The sequence below is a fragment of the Cyprinodon tularosa genome, unplaced genomic scaffold (genome assembly GCF_016077235.1).
Source record: "Cyprinodon tularosa strain WSP-4 unplaced genomic scaffold, ASM1607723v1 ctg49, whole genome shotgun sequence".
Taxonomy (NCBI): domain Eukaryota; kingdom Metazoa; phylum Chordata; class Actinopteri; order Cyprinodontiformes; family Cyprinodontidae; genus Cyprinodon; species Cyprinodon tularosa.
The window spans coordinates 963,244-988,938 of record NW_024039218.1 but is presented as its reverse complement, the minus strand read 5'-3'; the positions used below and the strand labels follow the sequence as shown (position 1 = coordinate 988,938).

At 38.8% G+C, this 25,695-nt stretch overlaps 1 protein-coding gene across 15 annotated transcripts in view; it reads left to right on the top strand.

Annotated features, from left to right (window-relative positions):
• lmo7a (LIM domain 7a) overlaps positions 1–22,185 on the top strand; it is a 72,265-nt gene extending 50,080 nt beyond the window's left edge. For 3 of the 15 annotated variants that reach the window (XM_038302428.1, XM_038302426.1, XM_038302440.1), the window contains 20 exons: positions 180–858; positions 2,387–2,650; positions 2,799–2,913; positions 4,665–4,826; positions 5,611–5,795; positions 6,348–6,411; positions 7,488–7,544; positions 7,806–7,847; positions 8,607–8,632; positions 9,536–9,646; positions 11,090–11,176; positions 11,654–11,985; positions 12,171–12,227; positions 13,869–13,924; positions 14,034–14,183; positions 16,709–16,901; positions 17,110–17,421; positions 20,939–21,047; positions 21,404–21,506; positions 21,601–22,185. In XM_038302428.1, coding sequence (XP_038158356.1) covers positions 180–858; positions 2,387–2,650; positions 2,799–2,913; positions 4,665–4,826; positions 5,611–5,795; positions 6,348–6,411; positions 7,488–7,544; positions 7,806–7,847; positions 8,607–8,632; positions 9,536–9,646; positions 11,090–11,176; positions 11,654–11,985; positions 12,171–12,227; positions 13,869–13,924; positions 14,034–14,183; positions 16,709–16,901; positions 17,110–17,421; positions 20,939–21,047; positions 21,404–21,506; positions 21,601–21,623 — 3,127 coding nt within the window. In that variant the 3' untranslated portion in view covers positions 21,624–22,185. The remainder of the gene's footprint in view (positions 1–179; positions 859–2,386; positions 2,651–2,798; positions 2,914–4,664; positions 4,827–5,610; positions 5,796–6,347; positions 6,412–7,487; positions 7,545–7,805; positions 7,848–8,606; positions 8,633–9,535; positions 9,647–11,089; positions 11,177–11,653; positions 11,986–12,170; positions 12,228–13,868; positions 13,925–14,033; positions 14,184–16,708; positions 16,902–17,109; positions 17,422–20,938; positions 21,048–21,403; positions 21,507–21,600) is intronic. The other 12 variants (XM_038302441.1, XM_038302429.1, XM_038302435.1 and 9 more) reach the window with 11 other exon arrangements.
• Positions 22,186–25,695: the final 3,510 nt, after the last annotated feature.

The window sequence follows — 25,695 nt, the reverse complement described above, 5'->3', positions numbered from 1 at the left end:
GTATGATGTGTTTTATGTTGTGAAACAGTGACTAGATGAGTGTTTTCAGTGTGAGAATCTGTCCGCTTCATTCAGTCTATCGCCCTACATCTCGTCCCATCATGCTCACCTCAAATCATCCTAAATGTTGTAAATTACTGCCACATTAAAACTTTCCAACCTCACCTTTCTGTCCACAGGGATAATAAAGGAAAAAGCAGCATAGGCAGCCGTTTGTCATCTCTCTCTCACTTGGATGACGACGAGGACGTATTTGACAGACCTGCTGTTCGCACGCCTACCCGAACACTTGCAGCCAGAAGCTACACCATCGACACTCCATCATATTCCTCTGAGTCCTACAAGCCCTCTGTGAAAACTGAGGAGCCCCCCGCTGCTTCCCCACCCACTCGTAGATCACCTTCACCTCCCTCTTCGCCAGAAACTGTGGACAGTCCTGCAGTCAGAAACTCCATCACCAGCTCCACCATCACTCCTGCCAACCACAGCTCCCACTCTCAACCAGCTGCTCCACTACAGAAGAGTCCAGCAGAAACAAGCGCAGGTGGAACAAGCAGAGAGAAGGCTGCGAGGGACGGCGCCCCCGCCTCCTCCACCTCCACACAGAAGGAGCCTGAATCGAGGCCCTCATTGTTGGGAGCGAAAACTGAGGTGGCGGTCCCCTCTTTTAGTTCAATCAACAGGCAACGACCACAGTTCAGCTCAATGGAACCCAACCCTCCAGGGGGGTCTCGAGTTTCCGCCTCTCTCCCCAGGAGCTACCAAAGATCGGATAGCGCAAGGCTAAGCTCAGTTGTTGCTCCGAGGCCCTTTGGGACCCAGTCCTCACGCATCTCCTCTCTTTCCAGAGCCTTTACAGTAAGTAGAACAAACCAGATACACACCAATAACTTAGAATTCAGTATAGATTATCTACTGTAAAGATTTTTACACCAAAAAGGTTGTAGAGTGCAAAAACGATTTATAAATAAGTAAAAATGTCTTAAATTAAATGTATTAATTTAATTCATTTAATTTGAGCAGGTAAATAAGATAATATGCCAGTGGAATGAGTATTTTTACACTTAAGAGAAGATAATTAGAAAATATTCACTTGAAATAAGATAAAGCAATTGTTTTTTCTTATTTTAAATGTAAATTGTCTTGTTCCATTGACAAAGGGCGCACTCTTCTCCTCAATTCAAGACAAAATGCATTTATTTGAAGAAAAAATAACTCATTTAGATCTCAATTGTTTGCAGTGTAGCACTTTTTATTTTGATGATTGTGGCTTAAAGCTGAGAAAACAAATTAAATTTAAAAAAGGATTATAAAAAACTGAAAATTTATATGAGAGGTATTGATAAGAAATTGGAATAAAAAAGAAAATAGTATAGTTGAAATAGTTGCACAACCAGCAGAGAGAACAGCAAGATTGAGGAGATCAAGGACCAGATTGTAGTAGAGATGAAGATAAAAATATAGCAAAAAAATCAGAAATGCTGTTAGACTGCCTTTTAACCAGCCTGGGCTTCCTCAACACCTCAGCTGTTGTTGCTTTGGTTGTAATTTTCAGGTATTTCTCCTGCTAAAAGGTGAATATCTCTAGTGTTGTGCATGCTCCATTTGTTTACCTCTATCCATCTTCACCCTTTGTCCAACTTTACTGTTTCTGATGCAGAAACCACAAACCCACCATCATGATCATAATGCTGCCAATTTAGCAAATGGCCTCTATGCCTCTATGCTGAAATAGTGCATAAGAAGCCCTAAACAATTACTGAAAACAAATAATGTAAAGTCCAATATATATATTTACAAGTAGGTCAGCTCTTCTGAATTATTCAACTCTCTTAGAAACTGATCATAATTTTTTTGTAAGCTGTAAGTTATTATCATCAGAACAAAAGATGATTGCTTAAGATATAAATATATCCCCCATATGCAGTGAATCTCTATATTGTGTTAATGTTTGACCAAAATTACTATATTCAACTGAGTTAGTTTTGCTGTTAGGAAAAGGGCAGAATACACAGGTTACAAAGAATGTCTTCGTAATGTTGGTCAGATTTTTTTATTTTCGAAGAATTGACCATTATTTAGTAGCCTGATCTGATTATAATACATACTTATAGGTTGTAGATATCTCTGGTATACAACAATATTGTTAAATGACTGTTAAAAGAACTAAAGTACTAAAAACGTACCATTAACATAGAAAAACACTAGAGGAAAGCATAAACTTATATTTTATTTAATTAAAAAAAGAAAAGTGACATAACAAAAATATTAAAAGAATTAAGTTTAAATTAGAAGGACTTTACTTTGATTAACAGCTCAGTTATACTTCATTTATACTTATGTGTGAAAAGTCATTCTAAATCTGAACTTTTATCCTCGTTCACAGACGGACGACTCTCACAAGGGCGTCAACGGCAATGTTGATCTTTCTAAAAAGGCGTCAGTCCCCGGCCGCTATCATCAGTACATGAACTCAGGGGATGAGGATCAGTCCAGCTCTTCACCCACCAGTGATGAGGAGGAAGAGGAGGAGGAAGAGAAGGATACCACAGTGAAAGGCCTGTCCTCTACTCAGAGCATCAAAGCTGATCTGCCTCCCGTTAAGAGTGAAGTCCCAGTCAGTCCTACTCCAAAGAAAGAAACTAGCAAGGTATTTAAGTGAAACTGAAATTATTAGTCTACAGGAGACTAAAGTCTCAAGGATATTCTAGTCAAAGTCTGCAGATACACTTGACCTGATGTATTGATGTGTGTAAAGGTAGTCCACATTCCTAATGCTACTGTTGTGTGGTTTCCAGGAGGCCTTCTGCGAGATGCGAATCAGCCTGAACCAGAAGCCCAACAGCAGCCGGGACTTTGGTTTTCAGGCTGCCTGGGACTCAACAGGAGCTCGGGTCACCTCCATCCAACCAGGTAGACCAGCACAGATCAGGCCGAACCTCAACTTTTACAATGAAAAGTCACCATAGATTGTTAATGCCATTCTTTTATGTTATTAAAGCTTTGTTACATAATGTCAGTGCTGTGGTAAAGATGAACACCTGAGCTTTGGTTGTTTTGTTTCTAGTTTCAACACTGCTAGTTAGCCTCTAGCAGTTTTTTTGAGTCCACTGCAGTTGTGATGCGAGAACCCTATGTAGGGCAGCATCTATCTGGGTCAGATCTGCTGGGTCTGAGCCTCTCTTTTCTACTGCAGCTCCCCACCAGCACTGAACAGTAGGCCATGTATTTTAAGTTATGCTGACATCCCACATTATAAAACCTGCTACAAACTTCCCCTAATTTTTATATTTTGTTTTAAAAGAAATATAAAACAACCTCGAGCAAAGAAAATAAGGAATTTTTTTTTCACTACAAGATCCGGTGGAAGACATACAGTATCATGCTAAAGTCCTATAAAATACATAACAGAAACAGTTATCTTTAGAAAAAATCAGCAGTTTATGTGCATCTATTTAGTTGGGGAAAAGCAACGTTGGAAAGTAATTGCTTTAACAAAATCATATGGATATTTAAATAAATGTGATTTAAAATGCTGTAATTTTAAAGTACATTTTTATGACATGACGCCGGAGTAATAGGCAACATGTAAAGCTCCCCCACTTAGATTGCCCATAGTTACAATCAGGGCAATAACTTAAAAAGGCTACAAAAAGGAAGATTACAACAAAGGAGGCTAGTTGGAAGTCTGCTTGGCCATTGGATTCAGTGGCAAAGACTGAAAAGGCTGTAAGAAGAGAAAATTTGCTGCTTGCTTGAAGAAAATTAAGGAAAAAAGGATGATCTTGGAATCACCAAGTATCCATGACAACTGTCAGATGCTATTTGCCTTTTATATTTTACCATCACAAATGAAAACATTGACTTTTCTTAATTGGGCTAAAGATATGAGCTCTAACTGTGCTATGATCCGCTCAGGCTAATGCTACATTCATACCTAATGCGCTTTGGGCAGCAGAAGAAGCCGCTTTACATGCAAAGTCTATGGTTGACGCGCATTAAGGTGCATCAAAAGGTCCTGCAGCAAGAGCAGCGCCTCTTGAACTTCTGAGCATGACACCCTTCACAAGCAGAAGATACTGGAGTTGGAATAATAGAATTTTTGCTGCTTGACGCATCCTACCAACCAATCAGAGAAGCTGATGTTTGGCTCAGAGGGAGATGGACAATGCTGCTGATGCAGAGAGATATGATCACTCCAATGAAACTGTTTATTATTGTTTATTAAACTGTTTATTATATTTGCCAGGAAAATATGTTCACTTTTATTATCTTGGTACGAGCAGTTTGTACCATATACCTGAAAAACGCTAATATATACTTCCAGCGACCACAAACAGTAGGGCTACAAAAAGGAGCAAATATTGACAGTGGGGGAAGCTCTATAATTCAGTGATTTTGCTGAAAACTATTTATTAAAATGCCCAAATTAACAACTGGATTGTTTCATGTCACATTATGCAAATCCAGTAAAGGATAAAACTATTTTAAGACCTTAATATATATTTAAAAGGGGGTCCAATAAGTTTGTACATTTCTGTTCTTGGAAGGAAACCTTTTGGAGCTGCATCTTATCCTCAGGTGTCATAGTCACAGAAGCTGGTTTATTTAATAAATTTGCTTCTTGTAATAAAACCCTTTTTGTTTGTTTTTGTAACTGTCAGGTAGCTCAGCTGAGATGTGCCAGCTGCAGGTCGGAGATGAAGTGCTGAAGGTAAACGGGCTCCCAGTGGCACAGATGAGTTATGACCAGTGGAAGTCCAGCTTGCATGAGGCCCTGCAGAAGGGCAGTCTGGTCATGGATGTGCGCCGTCACGGCCAGAACAGTGAGTCATCTCTAAACTGATTGCTGTGAGAGCAAAGAGACTGAAAATAAAGGAAAGGTTTAGGGGTTACTTTCCTGGACTGACAAGGCTGCTTAATCTCTGGGCGTTGCTAAACAGTTTTGACAATTTAAATTGGTCCATAAACTATCGTGAAGTCATCCATGAATGATATCATGACAGCTAAATGATGAAGGACCTGTGATGTTTTTTATACTTATCTCTTCTGAGGGTGGGATGTATTTTCTCTCACCTCTGTTTTGTTTTCTTTGCATTTTTTTTTTAAATTTTCTATCTTTTCCAAATTGTTTGTTCTCTTTGCTCTTGATTTTTTTGTATTTATAAATACATTTTCCTCTGGAAAACTAACCTTCTTTAGGTTCACGGCACTGTAACTTTTAGCCTTTTAAGAATGTCAGTGTCATATAAGAACTAAACCACCCAGAGTAGTCTGAAACTAACATGAAAAGCTAGTTGAAAAGGTTTAGTAAAGCCCAGTCATATCATGCCTAGAAGTAACGCTGTATGGGTTTATAGCTTTACTAGGCTGCATGGCTGGGGAAGGTGGTTTCTCTGTGGCCCCCCCCTGCTGCCCTCTACAATAACACTATAACATCACCCCTCGTCTCCCCTGCTTTATAGCGGTGTGTGTGTAACTTCTGTTTCTAGATGTTGGGGTTCCCACTGACAAACTCATGGACTTACATACACTTACATGCACAGATAACGGGTTTACCTTCAAGCACACCATCTATATTTGTTTTGCCATTGCATTTACTGCATGCAGACTGGGACAGAGATCAACCTTCCCTGCCATTTAAAAGCCATAAGACCGTCAATCTGACCAGTACGGATCATCCGATACTTCTAGGTTCCCCTGAGATAAAGACTGTCAGTTCCAGCCTGGATTTTACTTCACGTACAGTCACAGAAACGGTGCTGGCTAAAGAACCGCCCACTCTTCCTCTTGTGGTAAGTGACGATAAAGTTCAGTTGCTCTATAAAAACTATTATTGGATAAGTTTTACATGATATTTCCTTACCTTTCATATAATTTGTCATTAATTGTTTATATCTACACAGACTTAAACTGTCTTTAGCACTGAATATTATGTGTTAAATTCAATAAGGTATAGTAAATGTGGGGTGTAGTCTCACTGAGCCAGCTTACTAATCCAGCATTTTCTGACAAATAGAGGTTAAAAGATAAGCGTGAAATAAAAAAGGACAAAGTACTTGTGTCATACTCCAATAAGTCTTCCTGTTATCTACTAAAATGTTAGTACTCTCTCACTCTCTGAGTCTAAACGAACCTCAGAAATACCTCAAAATGTAAGAAACAAAAAGAAAAAATATCAATATTTTGCTGTGACTCTGACTTTATTTTCCCTCAGCTTATTGAAGCTGTAAACGAATCACTAACCTGCAGTGTAGCCATGGAAAAGTAACCGATTCTTCATTTGCCAACCAAACTGTCCTGAATTGACTTTCATTGAGTGTAAAGCCTAAAATCTTTCCCTGCAGGACGTGGCTTCAGACAAAGTTAATGGGGACTTCCATCATGAACCAGTGACCATGAGGAACAAAGGTAAGGAGCAATGATAAAAGTTGGAAAGGTTACAAAAGTGATGTCTAAGTGTCTAAGATTGTTTTTGGCCAGAGCGAAGCTGTGAAATATACTTAAGGCTCGGCCAGTAATGTGATTCATGACCATGTGTTGGTGATATACGGAACAGACAAATTGGTTGGTAAAAATGGTTTCGTTTTTATTGTGGTGCAGTAATGTCATGCTGAAAAAATTAGAACATCTAACCTTCAATTTGAGTACTTTTACTCAGTAAACAAACAAAAAAAATCACTCTTTAAGAAATAACACGATTTTAACAAAATGGCACTGTTTACTGGTAGACAACAGCTAATAATTGTAAAACTCCCTGTTGGTCCTAGAACAGCACTGAGTTTTCTGAGGGTTGGAGCTGAGAAGTGGACCTTTGACCTTCCATTTTACACTTTCTCTTTCTAGGTCACCTAGACTCATCTGTTTCCTACCAAATAGGGTTAATCAACTAGAATTGAATCATGAATTGGGTCAATTTTGAATTAGCCATCTCTTAAAGGCAGTCCTGTTAAAAGATACACCAGGGAAACAATTTTCCATTTTCTAACTGAGTACACCAGATTTTTTTGGTGCTCCAAATATCCTGCACCCCAGGAACAAGCCCACAGAATCACAGATCCTCCACCCTGCTTCATATTCATAACACTGAATTTACATTTTAAATAGAAAAGCTGTGAAAAAACCAAACACATCTATTAGATTTCAGATTATTCAACGTATCACTGCTTTCTTGTTTTTTTATTTGTACATCAAGCTTCATGAGTTTATTATATTGAGTTGGAAATAACAATAAAGAAAAAAACTATTGCATTACTGACAGTGTATTTTTATGTTATTATAACATTTCTCTAAACCATAGATTTTTTTTTTACTGAATAACTGCGCTCAAACCAAAGGTTTGATAACTTTTCCAGCTTTTTCAGTTTGATATTAATCTTTCCATATGTTGCCAACCAATCTGACTGTTTAGCTCGGTCTCCTCAGTTTGAACTAATTTTTTTCTCTTCTGTTCTGTCACTTAACCCTGTTTTCCATTTCTCATGTAGAGTCAGAACCAATATCTTTGAAAAACTTTAAACGGAGGTCAGAGTTTTTTGAACAAGGTAAAACTCAAAAAGAAGAACACCTGAAAGGGATGTATGTGGTTCCTGATGCTGACTCTGTGTTCTGTGTATGCTGATGGCAGACTTCTCTGTGCTTTTTATTCGTTTGTATTCTCCTGACTGCAGAGTCAGTGCTGCATGTTTTCCTGACATTTTGTGCAGAGGTTTAAAAAAGAAAAAAAGGGATCTTTTTTTATTTTGTACTTTTTCTGGTCTGGTGTTGAAGCTTAACCCTTACGCTGTACCCCTTCCCTCCCTCAGGAGACTCAGAGTCTAGTGTCAGTGCGCTGGCCTTCCTCTGTGGTAAACAGAGTTTATTGTGTGTAGTAACCTCCTTACCTTTGCTTGGTACAGCTTGGGATGCTGACATCCTGGTTAAACCAAATCTGGTCAATATTTTATCTCCAACAATGATGCCTATCACAAAAAAAAAAAAAAAAAAGGATTATAATCCTGCAAATTAAAGCAGCTCATTCTGCTGCCAAAGGTTTGTAGTGTGACAGTATCCCAACGTACCAACCACAAAAGCACATTCGTTGAATCCTGTTGCATTTGTGGTATTAAGAGATTAACACTTTTCTACAAGCTTCATTGAGTTTCAAGCATTCCTGACATGCACCTATTGAGCATGTCTGCTTGTCATACTGGCGCTGTCCTTATTCTCTTCTCTTTTCCTGCTCCTGCATGCTGATTGCTAATTTCAGCTTGTTTGATTGGGTTTTTGCAATCAGGTTATTGATTTCCCTTTTACAGATATTGAATGCACATCAGGCGTAAATGTCAATATGTTTGTGATATGCTGTGACGAGTCTCAATGAATCCTAATGAGTAGAAATTTGAGCTGTTACCTGAGGCTTGGTGAAGACAGTAATTGGTGCTTTGGTTTCAGTTTTAATTTCCAAACACATATCAACACTTTCTATTTAAACCGGAGCTTTAATAAGCCATTATCTGGATGTTTATGTATTCTCAGGCCTCAGGGTTAACTTGTCTATTTACATGTGCTGCATTGCTCTGCCCGTGCATGCCTCAGGTATTGACTCAATGTTGTTTCTTTCCCAGGAGGATCAGAGTCTTCCGTCCCAGATGTAAGTAGTGTCAGTTTGTCAGAGGAAATGTTCTTTTCTTCTGTGTTATGTTTGCTCTTTCACCATGACAACATCTGTGAAAGCAGACACCGTTAATCGCTGTCCATGAATCCCAGACACACTATTAAGAGTGTCTGGCCTTTACACATTGTATTATCTGCAGCTACACAGCTTTGTACTCTTTTGATTACGCCACAACCTCCAATGTCGTGTTTTATAGTGTTTATGAACATTATGGCAGGGGTAAAGAAAAAGGAGTTTTAGATTTTCTAAAAGAAAAAAAGTCTGAAAATTATGATATATTCAGCCTTCTATAATAAGCTCTGGCAGCACCATTGTAATGGGATGCATTTCCTTATCAGCAACAAAAATGGTGCTCAAAATATACAGGAAGACAGCTAGAATACAATACTCTAAAGAAACCTGTAGAGTGATGAGCACATGCTGGGACTTGAGGGTGATGTTTTGCAGGAGATGTTGCATGTTCTCCCCGGGTTCTTCCCACAAACCTAAAACTCATGTTATCTTTTGTCTATATGGGATCTAATTTGTTCGTATTTCTAAGACGGACTAGTTATTAACAAGTAAGGTTGAACCTTGCAAGGATCCAAACAAGAGCATATGAAACGCTCATTTAGATCTAAACAGCTGGGGTTTCCTGCACATCAAAAAAAGTGTAATGTAATTTGAAGATTTGGAAACCTGTAATTTATAATTGGACAGATTTACAGGATGCAAATTTTAAAAGCTTTTTCCAAGACTTGGAAAAGCTCTATTTTCAGAGAAACTTTGTTATGTATTCCCCTGGCTTTAGAAAAGCTAACTAACACCAAAGCATTTTAAGGATAAATGTGTAGAAAAGTTTAAAAGTGTCAACTTCCTGATTGCTTTGGGTGTCTCCAGATCCCTGTTCCTCCGATCACTCCAACCTCCTCTAGCCGCTGGTCGTGGGACCCTGAAGAGGAGCGCAAGAGACAAGAGAAATGGCAAAAGGAGCAAGAGCGCCTCTTACAGGTATGTAGGAAGCATGTACTAATTATCATAGCACACTTAATTGGTCTAACTTTCTGTTTTGGGGAGCAAATTATCACTGTAAAACTAAGAACAGTTTGTTTAGTCAATAACAATTGACCAACGTTATTCTTTTCTCCACTTTGTAAGAAAGTTAAACTTAGCAGAGATAAAAATGAAGACTAAGTGATTGAAGATCTGAATTTAAATGAGGTTTTAAAGGCCTAGATCAAGTTGCAGAGGTGGTATTTCGTGATGAATCTCAGAGGCTTTCTTGCTACAGCAGTCTTCATCCCTGTCAGATAAAAGTGCTGATTTCAAGATGTGCTGGGCAAAGTTTAATAGGTTCTTCAGAGGAGGACTCTCTCAGTCATTACATAAGATATAGGTGACCTTAACTCTATTATGGAGACATTATTGCTGAACTCTCTCTGTAGGCGGTACATACTATTAAATCCGTAGCTGTCATTTGTGCTGAAAGGAACAGTATGCACAGTTTTGTGTGAAAATATTCGCAACACTTCCCATTTCTCACATTCTGTCTCATTGAAACCAGAAACATCAGTGTATTTATTTTGGTCCTTATATGAGTACCAGAGGGTATTGTATATTTGAGAAGTGAAAGGAAAAAGATTCATGGTTTTGTGAATTTATTATGATTTTTATTACAATCTTAAAACATTGGAGTGAAATTAAATTTAGTGTTATTTACTCTTATACCTCTAAAACTAACAATTCAAAAGACAGCCTTCAGAAATCACCAATTAACTAAACAGTTGACCGCTGTGTATTATAGTCGCCCTGTAAAAGCCTCAAAGGTTTATTATAGCTATTAAAGAAGAATGCTTTTAATAAAGGGAAGATGCTTGTCTAACATTTGAAGGAAGTGATCTCCCTTAAATTTCTGCCTAATTTTGAGACAAATAAAAGCAGCTGAAAGATGAGGCAGGAGTAGATTTGAGATGTAAGGAGGAGAAGAACGGTTTAAACATTTATAAGCTGATAATAAAATATAAACAAATTCACAGAGAGCCAATAGAGAGAGGTCAGGATAAGAAGGATGTTCATTTCAATATGCTGTGAATTTGGAGGACAAGTTGTATAGGATCAAGATGACATTCTTTTAGAATAAAAGCATTTGTAAAAGCGTTGTGTTGCTTTTCATTAGTAGACACATTGAAGCTAAACGGATGGAAAAGTCGTTCAAAAAATTGTTTAACAAAAATATGACCAAGGGACATCTGTGATTTCTTTTCTTTTATCCTTTTTTAATTTTTCTTTCACATCACAATTTTGCACTATTGAAAATGTTTTGTTCTTCTGTCACAAAATATATAAGAGCTCATGGGATATAAATACCCTTTTCAAGACGCTGTTCGTTTCTGTGTGTTATATATATGAGAAAAAAAAGTGTTTGTGCATTAATAGACCTCTTTCTGCTGTCAGGAAAAATATAAGCGTGATCAGGAGAAGCTGCAGGAGGAGTGGCTGAAGGCCCAGCAGGAGATTGTGACAAGCGGAGGCGACCAACAGGTAATGGAAGTATTTCACTGCTCTGGATTAACGCTTGAAAATATGTATGACTTGTCCTTCAAGGGTACCAATTAGTCATGAGTCACAGTTGAAGTTTGTCCAAATGTATCCAAAAACCTTTTTGTGAAAAGAAATCCTGTAATTATAAAACCATTAGGTGATGTCACAATCTTATATTTAACTTTTAAAAGCAGGACTGTTGCAGATAAAAGGCAAAGAAAAAGCAGGACAAGAAGAAGGTTTATTCATGATATTTGTAATAAATATCATGCAATAAAAACTCTTATTATAAAATCTTCATCTGTATTATCAACATGATCCTTCTTGAAGTTAAATAATTCAGTTATTTATCTTGATATTCATATTCTTAGTGGAATTATCTAAGTCTGTTTAAAAAGTGGCTCCTTCTAATGTTGGGAAAGATGAAGGACATTGTTTGCTTTAGTTCTCCCTTTCTTATCTTCTCCTTCTCTCCAGCAGCCTAGGAGTCTCCAGGTGAACCACGGTGTGAGTCCACAATCGCCCCCATCTTCTGTCCAGCAGCCCACACCTACTCTGTGGGAGGAGGAAGAGAAGCAGAGGAAGATGGAGCAGGAGCGACAGCGGCAGGCAGCGGAGAGGAGAAGGAGGGAAATTCAGGAGGAGGAGGAGGAGCGGAAAAGAAGGGAAGAGAGGGAGGAGGAGTTGAGAATGCAGAGGATGAAAGATGAAGAGCTGAGGAGGAAAGGGGAGGCCAGGGAGCAGGAGAGAAGGCAGCTGGAGGCGGCAGAGCAGCAGCGCAGGCAGAAAGCCTTTGAGCAGCAGAGGTGGTCAGTACAATAGAAATGCTCCTGCACCTCCTGTACTGTCCCAACACTTTAACTCGCATGACTTCCTATCATTTAGTGCGCTTTATTTGTTCATTAACTTAACTGCAACTAATACATTTGCTCTGCCCCCCCCCCCCCCCCCCCCCATCATTCCACCTGTCTGTGCATACGCCTGCTCACCAAAGGGCTGCTGTCTCCCACGACTTTGACAGTGCTCAGCCTTCGCTGTCCTTCACTGACAGGTGAGTGCTGCAAAAGCTTCTATGGTTTGTTACATGCTCCTGCAGCCAAACTCCTCTCTGTAAGCCATAACATTTAAAGTGGTTATAGCATTGCTGTATTTCCTGCATATTCACCCCATGGTCTACTAACATCAAAGATTACAGTAATACAAGTTTGGAAAAATGGATGGAGGAACAACGCAGATTTGCACTTTATCAAAGTTATATTTATTCACAGATTTTTTTTAAGCAAACTTAGTTACTTCTTTAGATTTAGGAGAAGCTCTCCAGGAGGACTTAAGCATCTACGTATGTCTTTGGCTCAGAGAAATAAACCCTGCATTCGAATGCTACAGAACGAAAAGGCAGAAACGATGTGAAATACAGAGACAAATATCAAATATTATTGGCTGAGAGTGATAGTGATCTAACATAATGCCTAAAGTGATAATTTTATTGAATTGTTTCTTTTTTTATATAGCTTGGACTCAAATTTGTTTTTAGCTGTGTTTGAAAAGATTTGACAGAACAAATAGACAAAAAGAAAAAGAACAGCTGTAGGATTATTTGATTAGTTTAAGGAATTTGATGGATGGATGTTGTAAATAAATGGCATGTTGCACCTTAGGGATCATTAGTTTCAGAAGAATTGGAGGTCATTCCATTAGCTTAGCCAGCTATCTATTCCAAAACTAGGTTTGATGTATGTTTGGGCTTATTATCCAGCTGGAGCATCAAATCCAGCACTGGTTTTTAACTATCTGACCTAAACTGCATTTATGAGATGCCGTGAAGTCACAAGTAAAATATGTAATAGTCTCATGAGAATGGACCAAATACTTTCTGGAAAGAGGTTACATGAAAAAATTAAACAAAATGTAACTAAATAGCCACTGCACGGTCAACTTAATTATGTTTATAGTCGTCAAGGTTAGGACTGCAAAGTCTCATGCATTGTGGTGGCAGCATCATGCTGCGTGACTATTTCATAACCAGTTGTACTGGTGCATCACACAAAGCAGGTAAACTTAAATCTGTGAGTGGTCCCAACTTAATTCTTTTGAGAATTTCTGGTCCATGTTTAAAAAGTTAGGTCTCTACCAGTTCTTCCTAGAAGGAGAATATTTATACCAAGCTATGCTATTGCTAATGTAGCAAAATGTTGGTGGCTACCAATATCAAAGGGTTTTAAATGCTACAAAATACCACACTGTTCCTTCATTTATTTAAAAAAAAAATATTTTATATATTTTTTTATTTTATCTTAACAAAAGAAAATGTTATTAAAGCCTAAAACCAATATAACTTTAACTTTTATGGTGTTTGTGTGAACTTATATTTATAGGTGTACGTTTATAATATGAATACGTACGTTTACCTAAAGTTCTTAAAAAATGCTTCTGGTAATTCAAGTGCAAATCTACCAAAATGGGAAAATAAATAAAAAATTTTCTCTGTAGAGTAAGCTGCTTCTTGGTTCAAACCTTCAGATGTTAAAGTGGGTTTTACTGAGGTTTTTAGCTATGAAAAAATTAAATCCCTGCCCTTAGGAATGGAAACATTAAGGTTCAAACACCTGACAAGCTTTACCAGCAATGTTTGAACTGAGGGTTTCTTATAGCTTTTCTTTTCTAATTATGTTTTCAATCTTTTATTTGACAGGGCAAAATCTCAGTCGTCCCCCCAGCTTGATGAGGACGACAAGCCTCAGAGGAGAGGTCAGTTTAGCTCATTTACTTCTTCCTCCAGGTTCTTTCCTGAATGACTCCCATGTAGTTGTATGTGACGACATGTGTGTGTGTGCGGGACCTGTTCCGCTGTACGTAGGTGTTTTATTGCAGCCAGAGGGCACGTCTCTCAGGTTGCTGGAAGATTTGAAGATTTTACGTGCCAAAGAAACCCAAAGGCAGAGGACTGCATCATTGATGGAAAAGATAAACAACTTCAGAGCCATGAGATACGGAGAGGCAGAAAGAGGTCGGCTCGGTTCCTGGAAGCTCCGCCATCTATTCATTTTTATGAATCTCTCTCAGTCTGCTTCCATCATGATCAACTGATTTGTCGTTTCACTAAATCAAAATTCACAGCTATTTGATTTGCCCTGGACCAACAAAATGACACGTTAATCAGCTGGCTTAAGATAAAGAGACTCTATTACTGCACCCGCGGCAGAACAGAAGCTATTTGATTGCAATGAAATAACTTTCAGATACTTTTTTTTGTTAGGCATGATTAAAGTGATTTGTTTAGCAACCTGGAAAAGTTTTCATACCCCTTAAAGGATTTTGCAGAAACCTCAACATGATTTTATAACATAGATCAACAAGAATAGTCAATAAGAAGTTGTTGAAGACATGATGTTTTTAACAGATTTCGGTAACAAGCAATGCAACCCACACATGCAAAGAAATCCAACCATAGACTTCTAGAAATTTATTATGTGTAATAAAGTGAAATGACATAGGGAAAAGGTATTGAACGCACTTTGGGAAATTTATTTAATACTTTGCACAAAAGCCTTTGTTGGCAATGACAGCTTCGAGACGCCTCCCGTAAGAAGAAATTAGTCGAATGCATTGCTCAGGTGTGATTTTGGCCCATTCTTCCACACAAACAGTCTATAAATCTTGAGGGCTGGACCCCTTCTATAATCTCTGATCTTTAGTACTTGCAAAAGATTTTCTATTGGATTCAAGTCATGTGATTGGCTGGGCCATTATAGCAGCTGTATTTTTTTCTCTTAAACAACTTGAGAGTTTCCTTGGCTGTGTGTTTGGGGTCATTATCTAGATGAAATGTCCACCCACGTTTCATCTTCCTCATCCTGTGCAATTCATCAAGAATTGTACAGTTTTCCATTCATCCTTCCTTCAATTATTTGAAGTTTGCCAGGACCGTATGCTGAAAAACAGCCCCACGCCATGATGTTCCCTCCTCCAAACTGGTGGTATGGTGTTTTTGGGGTCATGTGCAGTGCCATTTGACCTCCGAACATGATGTGTATGCATATATTTTACAGGCTTGTCTAAATGTTGTGCAGCAACCTTTACATGGGGCTTCAAAATGCTTTTTCCTCAGCAATGGAGTCTTGCGTGGTGAGCGTGCATACAAGCCATGTCAGTTGAGTGCATTAGTTTCTGTTTTGTTTGAAACAATTATACCTGCTAATTACAGGTCTTTCTGAAGCTCTCCACAATTGGGGTTATGCTCCTGGATAACTCTTCCGGTTGCACCCGATTTTGGCCACAACAGTGCTCATTGGAAGATTCAGAAGTTTAGTAATCCCTCTTTAACCAATGCCATCATTAAGCTCTTAAGAAAACTCTTTACTTTAACCCATCATGAGATGTTTGTAGTGTTATACTAGAAACACCTTTTTATAGGCCACAATTTGGGACTGAACCAGTTGATATTAATTTGCACTGACAGGGGGCAGGATTTCTTACTACTGAGAGATTTTTGCTTGTGTCTTGGTTTTCCATGACTTTTTGCTCCCTCCGTTCTTTAGGTGTTCAATACTTTTTCCCTGTGCCATTCCACATTATTACGTACAACTTAATTTCTGGACAGCTATGGTTTGTGTGGATTGTGGATTGCATGGATTGTTACCAACATCTGGTGAAAATGTCCTGTCAATAGCACCTCTAGAAACATATTTACTAAGAAAAATGGTGGCGTGTTCAATACTTATTTTTCCCGATATAGCTTTCAACCTTTTTTAGAAGACAAAATCTGAAAGACGAGCCTACATCTGTAGTTAGACCTCTTTACACCGATGCCCTGAAAAAAAATTCCTTCAATTTAATAGAGTATGTAGAAGAACGTACAGAAGGTACATTTCCAAATTGAAAATTTTGCAACATGCAAAGCCCTATTTGTGTTAGAAATCAGTGCATCCCCCTAACACAGGTGAGCGTGGCATCAGGGATGCTGTTGTTCAGCCAGAATGGACATGCTGCTCACGGTTGATAAGAATATTGATGTAGGTAGATACAGGGCAAAAAAAAAACTATCTTTCAAAGTAAAGAGCTATATCAAATCGAGTTTGTAGAAGAACCAGAAAATTGATTTCGCTGATGCTCTTTATTCAAGCTGTCTCAGTTATTTCATAGAGAAGATAGGGCAGAAATTAAAGTCTTTTAGCAAAGGTTAGTAGAGCTTGTAGAAGGATAGAGTAGCTGCAGAAAGATTTGCCGTTTGCAAAGAAGAGCAGTTCCTCACAGCCTTGACTCAGTGATGCTGAACGAATGAATGCCACAATTTATAGATGTCTTTGTGCTGCAAAGATTATAAAAATATATTTTTCTTTCACTTTTTTTTATCTCATTAAATCTTTATAAAAACCTAATAAGGTTTGTTGGTATAACATGGGGTATGAACACTTTTTCCATGCATTGAACTCTTTCTGCTGTAGTGCATTAAATCATTAAGGAAAGTTTTATCTAGCAGAAAAGCATAATTTCATAAAAAACATTATTACACTGTTAATCTCTCCTTCCCAGATGCGGTGACAGGAAGCGGAGCTTCTGAGGAGAAGAAGAGTCAACAGTCTCTATCCCAGGCTGAGTTGGAGCGGCAGCAGATCCTCAATGAGATGAAGAAGAAGACCCCGCTCTTAACGGACAACAGTTGGATCCGTCAGCGCGCCGCCAGCACGGCCATCAACAGGGAGAGCGAGGTGCCACCCATGCGCAGGTAGACAATTCCCCTCAATGGGTGGTGGGCGGTTCTTTACTGTTAATAAGACCTGGGGTACTAAAGCTGAAACATCAAACCGTCTGTCTACCTCATTGACATCCATTGAGCTCATTTGGTTAGAAATTTAAAACCAGTTGGTAGCCAGACGGTTTTTTTCTTTGACTAACATCTTAACGGATGGGTGTGGTGTGGGTTGGCTTTGCAGAGGGGAATCTCTTGACAACTTGGACTCCTACAATACTCGGCACTCGTCATGGACCGCCAGGAGCAACTCTTTTGCTCCAAACTACTCTCGGCCTTATTCTGGCTACTCTGGAAACTCTTCTTTTTATTCCGGAGTGTCGGGGGGCCGTCGGGCCGTTTCCTCCACTCTACCCTCCTCCTACTCTACTGACTCCCTCCGAGGTGGGGCAGGAACGCACCCAGCACCTTGGTCCCGTACACCCCTCTCCCCTTCTACTCCATCGCCAACCGTCTCTCCAGACCTCACATCTGAGGCTTATCAGCAGCGGAACAGGTAAAGACTAACATTGCCGTGTTTCTAAAGGCCCCCCAACAAGTTTCCTCTATCTTAACACTGGTATTTTTACATTTCATATTTATGAGGTGGTGTGGTTACAAAGGACATTCTAGATCTTTTTCCCTCTTTTAACGCATGTCAAGATTTTATTCTGTTTAAGTTTGCTTTTGGATACAGTATTTGAGTCTGTGGGTGGTTTATATCAGGTTGCAACAAAATTAACATTCAGATCTGTGCCTTAATACATTTCATTTTTGTCATACATACAGATCTGGGGTCTCGTTTATAAAGCAATGTACACTATCCATGACAGTGGTGCACTCAAGTAGGGCTGCAACAACGAATCGATAAAATCGATAAAAATCGACTTTTAAAAGCGTTGGCAACGAATTTCATCATCGATTAGTTGTGTCGCGCGATTATTGCGTCATCCGCCGCGCCGTCATCACTGCCTCTTGACTGAAAGAGGAAGAAAAAAAAATATGGCAGAGCGAGTCAGCGCCGCAGGTGCAGTGTTGCCAACTCAGCGACTTTTCAGACCCCTCCAGCGACTATTTTTCAAAAAAGCGACTAGCGACAAATCTGGCGAATTTTTTCGGTGTCACTGGCGGCTTTTGGAGACTCTTACGTGAAAGCATGCATCGTTCCTACTCTGCCGTGGGGCGCCTCCCCCCGCTCCCGCAGGAGTCCCTCTCAGCGCTGCAGTCAAAGCCTCAGCGTCCAGACTGCAAATGAGGCGCGCATGCACTGGGATTGACGGCGCAAATTGATCACAATAATTAAAATAGCCTGCGCTTTGTAAAGCGAAAAAAGTGATAACATGCAACTTTTTTCAAAAGAAATTAACATGGCACGGAACCACCATGTTTGTTTGGTTTTAAAGTGGGGAAACGTAACGTTAGTTTCTCAGGTAGCTCATCTGATGCTTTCCTTACCTGGTTAGTAGGTTACAGACAGTGATAAGGTTGGCTACTTATTTTACTTTTAATTTCATTTGAATTAGCTTAAGCAGCGTTTACATTTACTTTATAATTAAATTAACTTGCAAATTATGAGGGCAAGGCTTTTAAAGTTGAAATCTTCTGGCAAAGATAAAGTAAAGAAGATCCTGCAATTTATGGAAGTAAAGCAGAATAAAATCCAGCAAGATCAGTAATATGTCAATTAATTATCTGCCACATTCCCATGTAAATATCTGTCTTTGGAGGATGTGTTTTTTTAGCACCCCTAGTTCTCTCATTTTTATTCCAAATACAATTTATAATTTGAATCACAGGGCTATTTTTATCTCTATGGTTCAGTATTTTCTCAAGTAGCAACTTTAACTGCTGTACTTTCCTGTCTTAAAAGGCCGAACTCTTCTAGTCTAAAAAAACTCATTTGTTGAAATGGGGGACCTATTGTTTGAACCCCTTAGGGGCTTTAAAAACAAAAATGTCTTTTTTTGCGCTTTATGAAACAAAGTACCCTATATTTTGTGGATGTACAGCTACATTTCTCATGTAAGTTTGCGTAGTTTTAACACAAACATTTATTTTTCATATTGCACCAGTACAGTTAATGAGCAACCTGTACTTGTGTGCTTGTTTGTTCTGTCTAAAATGTTTATTTTGGAATAAAGAGGTTAATATAAAAAATATTTTTTGTCCGATTCATCGATTAATCGAAAAAATAATCGTCCGATTCATCGATTTTTAAAATAATCGTTAGTTGCAGCCCTACACTCAAGGATATATTTTACCCAAATTTTAAGATTAATTCAAATTATTTACATAAGAAATTCCCATAAACTTGGTTTGATGATTTTGACACAAACCTAGTGTTTTGCTCTTCTTTCATTGAAGAAGTACTCTGTAATTCCGATAGCCATGCTAACGCTAGTTTCATCGGCTGAAGCCGCCATGAACTGTGGCGCTTCTCGTTGCGTCACACCTCAACCCGCCTCAAAGCCAACGCTGATTGGACGTTTGTTTGGTGAACGGCTCCAAATTTTATTTAGCGGAGAGTCTCCAGACTGATCTGCGAGTGAAACCTTGAAGCTCGCGAGATCAGGATGGTCTCACGAGGCTATATTAAACCAACACTAAGTAACTTTTCAATCTTCATAGAATATTTTCACAACTTTTGTGATTATACGTTGACTTTGACTAGTTCAGGACAGTGGTAGCCTAATGGTTAAAGCAGCGCATTTGAGCTCTGAGAAGGTTGCAAGTACCTGGTTCGATCCCCACAGCCTACACTCTGAGTCCCTGAGCAACCCGTACAGTGGCAGCCCACTGTTTCCCAAGGGAATGGGTTAAGATGCAGAAGTCAACTTCTCCATTGTGAGATCAATGATGTTTAATTATCATTATTTTTCATTCCAGGAGTGGCGGCCTTGTGGTTAGGGCTTTGCGCTTGGAATCAGAGGTTCTGAGTTTAAGCCCCACTCCCACAGACTGCCACTCTGGGTCCCTGAGCAAAAGACCCATAACCTCACACTGCTACCTGGGTGCCGCACAATGGCAACCCACTTCTTCCCAAGGGGATGGGTTAAATGCAGAGGGTTCATTTCGTTGCTCGGTACTTGTGACAATGTAATGAAAATAAAAACCTTGAAAAAGAAAAAAAAAATTGAATGACACCTCTGTCATGGCCAGATAGGGTCTGGCAAAAGCAAAGTAAAACGTTTATTTCCAACATGGTGTTATGACATTGTTTTGCAACAATTAGATTCATTACCTCATGGCTATTCCTCTTTCACACAGCCACTGGAAACGATAAAGTCAGTCTACAATAAAAGTGAAATTAAACATCTGAGAGAACTTACGATGCAAATTGACTTCATTTCTTCACCTCAGTCACTCAGTCACCAACTGAGTCACCAATTTCCCCCGTTTCCAATACATACAAACCTGTACGGATGGACAGGATCACACTTTTTGTTTTGTTTTTTTACACCAAGCTTGTTTTTTATAGATAACGGGCAAGTCAATTTTTTTGCATAGGCAATTTTTATAAATGAGACCCTTGAAACTGGTTCCTGCTATGGTCTGTATAAACAGGTATTAACAGGGTTGTTTACTTTTATTTAAACCTGAGTATATTTTGAAAATTGATCCACAATAAATGTCAGATTTTATACTTTCTTGTTGTCAAAAATCCTTTGAAATTGTGTGTTGTTTATCTATTCCACTATGGGAAACAAATGATTTTGATTAATCATAAAAAGCCTCAAATACATATGACATTAACGCTGACAAGTCTGAGTTAACCTCTGTCCAGCACTCTAAAGATGACCTTAAACCTGAGTAAATGCCAGTTAAAAAATTTTCTCTTTAATTCTTCAATCTGAATACTGGATGAACTACAACCTGACAATCAAAGCAGCCATACTGCAATGCAAATTATGAAAAGGAATTCAGCTTTGATGTTTAACAGCATAATAATATATTTAATGTGTGCTTGCAGTCACACATGCACAGCTTCATATGTCCCCCGCTCTAAAATCACAGCTATCCATTCTGTAACCCAGGTCAGTGAGTGGCAGGAAAATCTGCACGTTCTGCGACACCCCGCTGGGAAAGGGAGCAGCCATGATCATCGAGTCCCTTGGGCTCTGTTATCATTTGAACTGTTTTAAGGTGAGATTGGAGGACGTCTGACGGCACAGTGGAGGGTGTCATCTGCATGCCGTGGCTGATGCTGAGATACTAACTTGGTCACTCTAAACTTTTTTTTCTAGTTTTACTAACTTTTGGGAATTGAATTCTTCTCTCTGTTCAAACCTTTCAATCTCTGAGATCTTTACTTTTCAGGGACTTTGTTCTTCAATCATATCTGATCTCCTGGATCTGTATCTTGACAACTGACTGTTCTTCACTTTTTCTTCACCCTTAATGAAGCTTTGTGGCCTGTCTGTCCTCACCACAGCCTCTGTGGATGCTTTATTTTCCATGTATGCCATGTTTGACTCTCCTCTCACTTTGAACCCACACAGTGCATCGACTGTAAATCAGACCTCGGTGGAACTGAGGCCGGAGCTGAAGTCAGAATACGAAACAAACAGCTCTACTGTAACACTTGCTACATGCGATTCAAAAGTGAGTCATCGATCCAGCTAAGCCAACTTGGTAAAGGATTTCTGTTTTCTTTTAAAAAAAAAATGTAATGTTCATTTATTCTGTCTATTCCTAGCCGGCCAGCCATCAGCTATGTGATGCAGGCGTGCTGCAGCAAATCGACGAGGAAACTACATGTGACAACAACCCATGAACTTTAACGTATTGAAAGCCATTGCAATAATTATACTGATGAGAAACATATTTGCCATTATGCGCCATGAGTGAGAAGAATTCAATGGAGTTATCTACTTGTATCATCATATTGTATCACACACTATAACTGTACAAATGTTCAAGGATTCTACATTCCCTATTGTTTTTTGTTTTTTTGTGTTTTTAAGTCTATCTCCGGGAGATTCCAGAGTAAGAGCTTGACTTTCAGCTTTTAGATATTTTTTTTGTAAATGTGACGAGAGAAACCTGCAGGATCATGCTTCTTTTTTTGTGGTATTAAATTCCCTGTTAAGAAAGAAAAAGGTTTGATTTTCATGTGTTTGTGGCTTTATGTTTGTTAGAGAGAAGTAAATACAATTATTAGGATTCTTTTATGCATCTTGTTTGAAAATAATATCTGCTTCGACCGCACTTTTTACATTAAGACTTCACATCATTCTCGATTAAGGCAGAGCAACTCTGTAAATAAATGACTTAAAGCTTACCTTTTGAGGAGTCTGCGTTTTGTTCTGCATGCGGTTCAAAAGTTGAACTTTTTTCCAAATTACAAACACAAACCTTTGTGAGGTTGGGTGGAAGTGAGTTGAGGATCCAAATGCAGAGATGACGAGGCAGAGGAGTTCTTGCAGATTAAATTTAGATGCAGATGGCGACAGAAGCATAAATACAGGAAGAATTAACAGGAAGGAAACCAAAACCAGGCAACGCCAAGGGAGAAACACGCATGAGGAGTGAAGCCATAAGGAGATTCCAGTAATGAGGAACTGCACAGGAGGTGTATAAATGGGAGACAGAACAAAGACTGGGCTAATCTGCAGATAGGGAGTCGGTGTGGATAGTAGCAATGAGAAAACTAGGGGAAAGGACACTGGCGCAAGGGGAAACAGAGAGTAACTCAAAAAATGCAACGCTGCTTAAATATAACTGCAAAACAACTAGATTGACACAAAATGGAAAATAAACCAGTATCCAAGAAAACACAGAATGACAAAAATCAAAGTGTAACTGAATACTCAAAAAGAAACTTAAACAGAACCAAAAAGTCCACAAATGGCAGAATCATGACAGCCTTAGTGGTTTCTATTGGGACATTTAATAATACACTAAAACAAAGTAGTGAAGTGGAGAGAAAATATGTGATTTCTAAACACTTGAAAAGTGTCAATACTTTCCAAAACTGTTCTTTTTGTTCCAAGGTTTGAAGTAAAGCTGGTTTGCAAAGATGTAAATATTAACTTTTTTTCTTTGTAAGCTGAACTAAATCTTATTAAATCCTGAATCTTTCCTGGTCTGGACTTTAAGAAAAAAAATGCACATGCACAACCCTGTACTCGCTCCTGAGAGGGAATGTCTATTAAACCCGGGCAATCTCTGAGATCAGAGCTGTTTGTTTGGGCTTGCGCAAGGGCATGCGCAAGCCCATTTCTACCTTTGCATGCTCTGTTTAAAAGATGCTGTCTGCAACGTTCTTAAAAAGAAGAACAGATAGAAATATGAATGAAGAATGAAACTTTTAAGCATATCCTTAATGTTTTTTCAGAAATGATATAGAATGGTATGATAGCAAAAGCAGGAAATGCCATCCACTGAGCAGAGAATACTTTCATCGGACACTGACTTTTGCACATTGACTAAAACTTGTCTCCATACAAATAAAAATCATATTCATTCTAATTTATCTGTCCACAAAAAATAAATCTTAGGGTATTCATGCATAAGACAAATGAAACAATTAAGAATATGTTTGAAATTCCCCATTTTGCTCATATTTCAATCTGTTTTCTCATCTGAGGGGAGATAATTCTTAGCAACCAGGTATGTCTCTGCATAGGGTTAGGTGAAAATGGGCAAAAGCAAGTAGGACGCCCGTAAGTTAACATATCACCAGAATGATTGACAATAAGGAGGTACACTTACTTTGACAATCCACCCAGAAAACGAACATCCTCCACTATACCTTTAAGCAATAAGCTGTATGTAAGCTGTACCTATATCCAACTTGCCTACAAAAAACACTTCCCTTTTGCCTGCTTAAAAGTCACAAACATGATGAATGGTATTTTCGTGATAATGCATTCTGTTCGTTTTCTGAAACACATTTGCATGCAAGTCATAAATGTAATGTGGCCTATGTATATGCTGTGTACAATAAGCTTTTTTTGGAAAACAGAAAATTTAACAACTCATGGCTTTCCATCAACAAATGTTTTCTTCCTGCTACTCTAACATGGAGGCCAGATTTGTGGAGTGTCTGACTGTGGACAGAGGTTCCCACCTGTGGTGGTTTATCTAACTGCTTCTGTGATTAATGCTTGTGGCCGTGTCATGTTTTTGTTTGTTTTCCTGGAAGAGGAATTAAAGTGATGTTGTTTTATGGTAAATAAATGATAAAATGGCCTGTACTTATACAGCGCTTTTTCAAGTCAGAAGACTTGACCAAGGATCTTTACATTCAGTCGTTCACCCATTCACACACCCACGCACTGATGGTGGCAAACTACATTGTAGCCACAGCTGCCCTGAAGCTTACTGACGGAACCAACTTTTAGAACTTTATCCTGACTCAAGCATCTCCCCTGAACCTTATTTTGTGTTCCTGGGTTTGCATAATAATGTTCTCTCCCTTATTTCTCACACTGGTTTTGGAACATTTCAGAAGTCCTGTATAAAAATAAATAGTGTCATCTGGACGTGGACAGTTGTTAAAGAGGTGGAATGCCTGCATAATCAGAAACCAGCAAAGGGCAGGTGGACCTATCTTCAGAGGGGAAAGTTCATCACCCAAGGCAACCAAACGCCCTCCAAAGGCATATGTATGTTGGTTGTAAGTAAAGGGAACTGCAGCTCCTAGGTAAAGGATTTGACATAACACCCCCCTACCGAAGTCCCCAACATGCCAAGCATTCACCAGCCCATTGCACCAATCAGAGTTTTGATAAACCAAAGTAGGGAGGGCATGGTAAGCTAGTTTGTGGGATGTCAAACAAGAATAATGGGCACCAGAGCACAACATATCTCTGCATCCCTAGCTCCCTTTTACACCTGCAGGCATCTATATATCTCCAATTTTCATCTAAACCAACACATTTACAGAGGTAGAAGCATGGAGACAAAGAAGCTTTACTGTCATTGTACAGAACACAACAAAATGCGCTTTGGCAACATCTCTTTTTAGCAGCTTTAATATCAGTATTAGTTAAGATTTAGTGCTTGATAAATCATCTCTGTTGATATTTCAACAATATGCTATTTTTTCCCCTGGGCATTAGTGTATGTGTGTTCCTATAGCAGCTTGTTAAACAGCCATGGAGTCAGTCGGTGCAGGCTTGCATGACACAAACTGGCAGAGGAGGATGGTGAAAAGACAATAGGGAATTACACCAAGATGCTGATTTCTTATTTTGTCCCACAACAGCCAAACCAATACAGCACCACTATGCAGCCACAGCATGGGCTGGAGCAATCTGGGGAAAAACCTAAGCCAGCCAAACTAGACTCATCTATCCAGCCAGGATCTAAGGAACCTCAACCCTGGATAATCCATACCCAATAATAAGCTTTCAACTCCGAACCCTATCCTGCGTATCCTACCTATGCAGCCCCAGTATTCCAAAACCCCACTAATGGTTAGGCTGATGGTTGACTTTAACCTCAAACACTCTGGTGAAATCTTTGTCAATATGTTTTTTTTTTCATCATCATAATTACTAGTTCATGGTGACTTTAGAAAAAACATGATGAATTTGTGCCTAACATTAGTGCATAATAGAGATGCTGGTTGGAAAGGCGTGTATATATATATATATATATATATATATATATATATATATATATATATATATATATATATATATATATATATATATATATATATGGAACAAAGAGGGGAGAGCAGGAGTGAAAAAGCTAAACTAGTTCTGATGGGGGACATGAGCGGCATGCATCAGACGGAATAAAATCTTTCATATACTGCCATGATGTTATTTTATGTTGA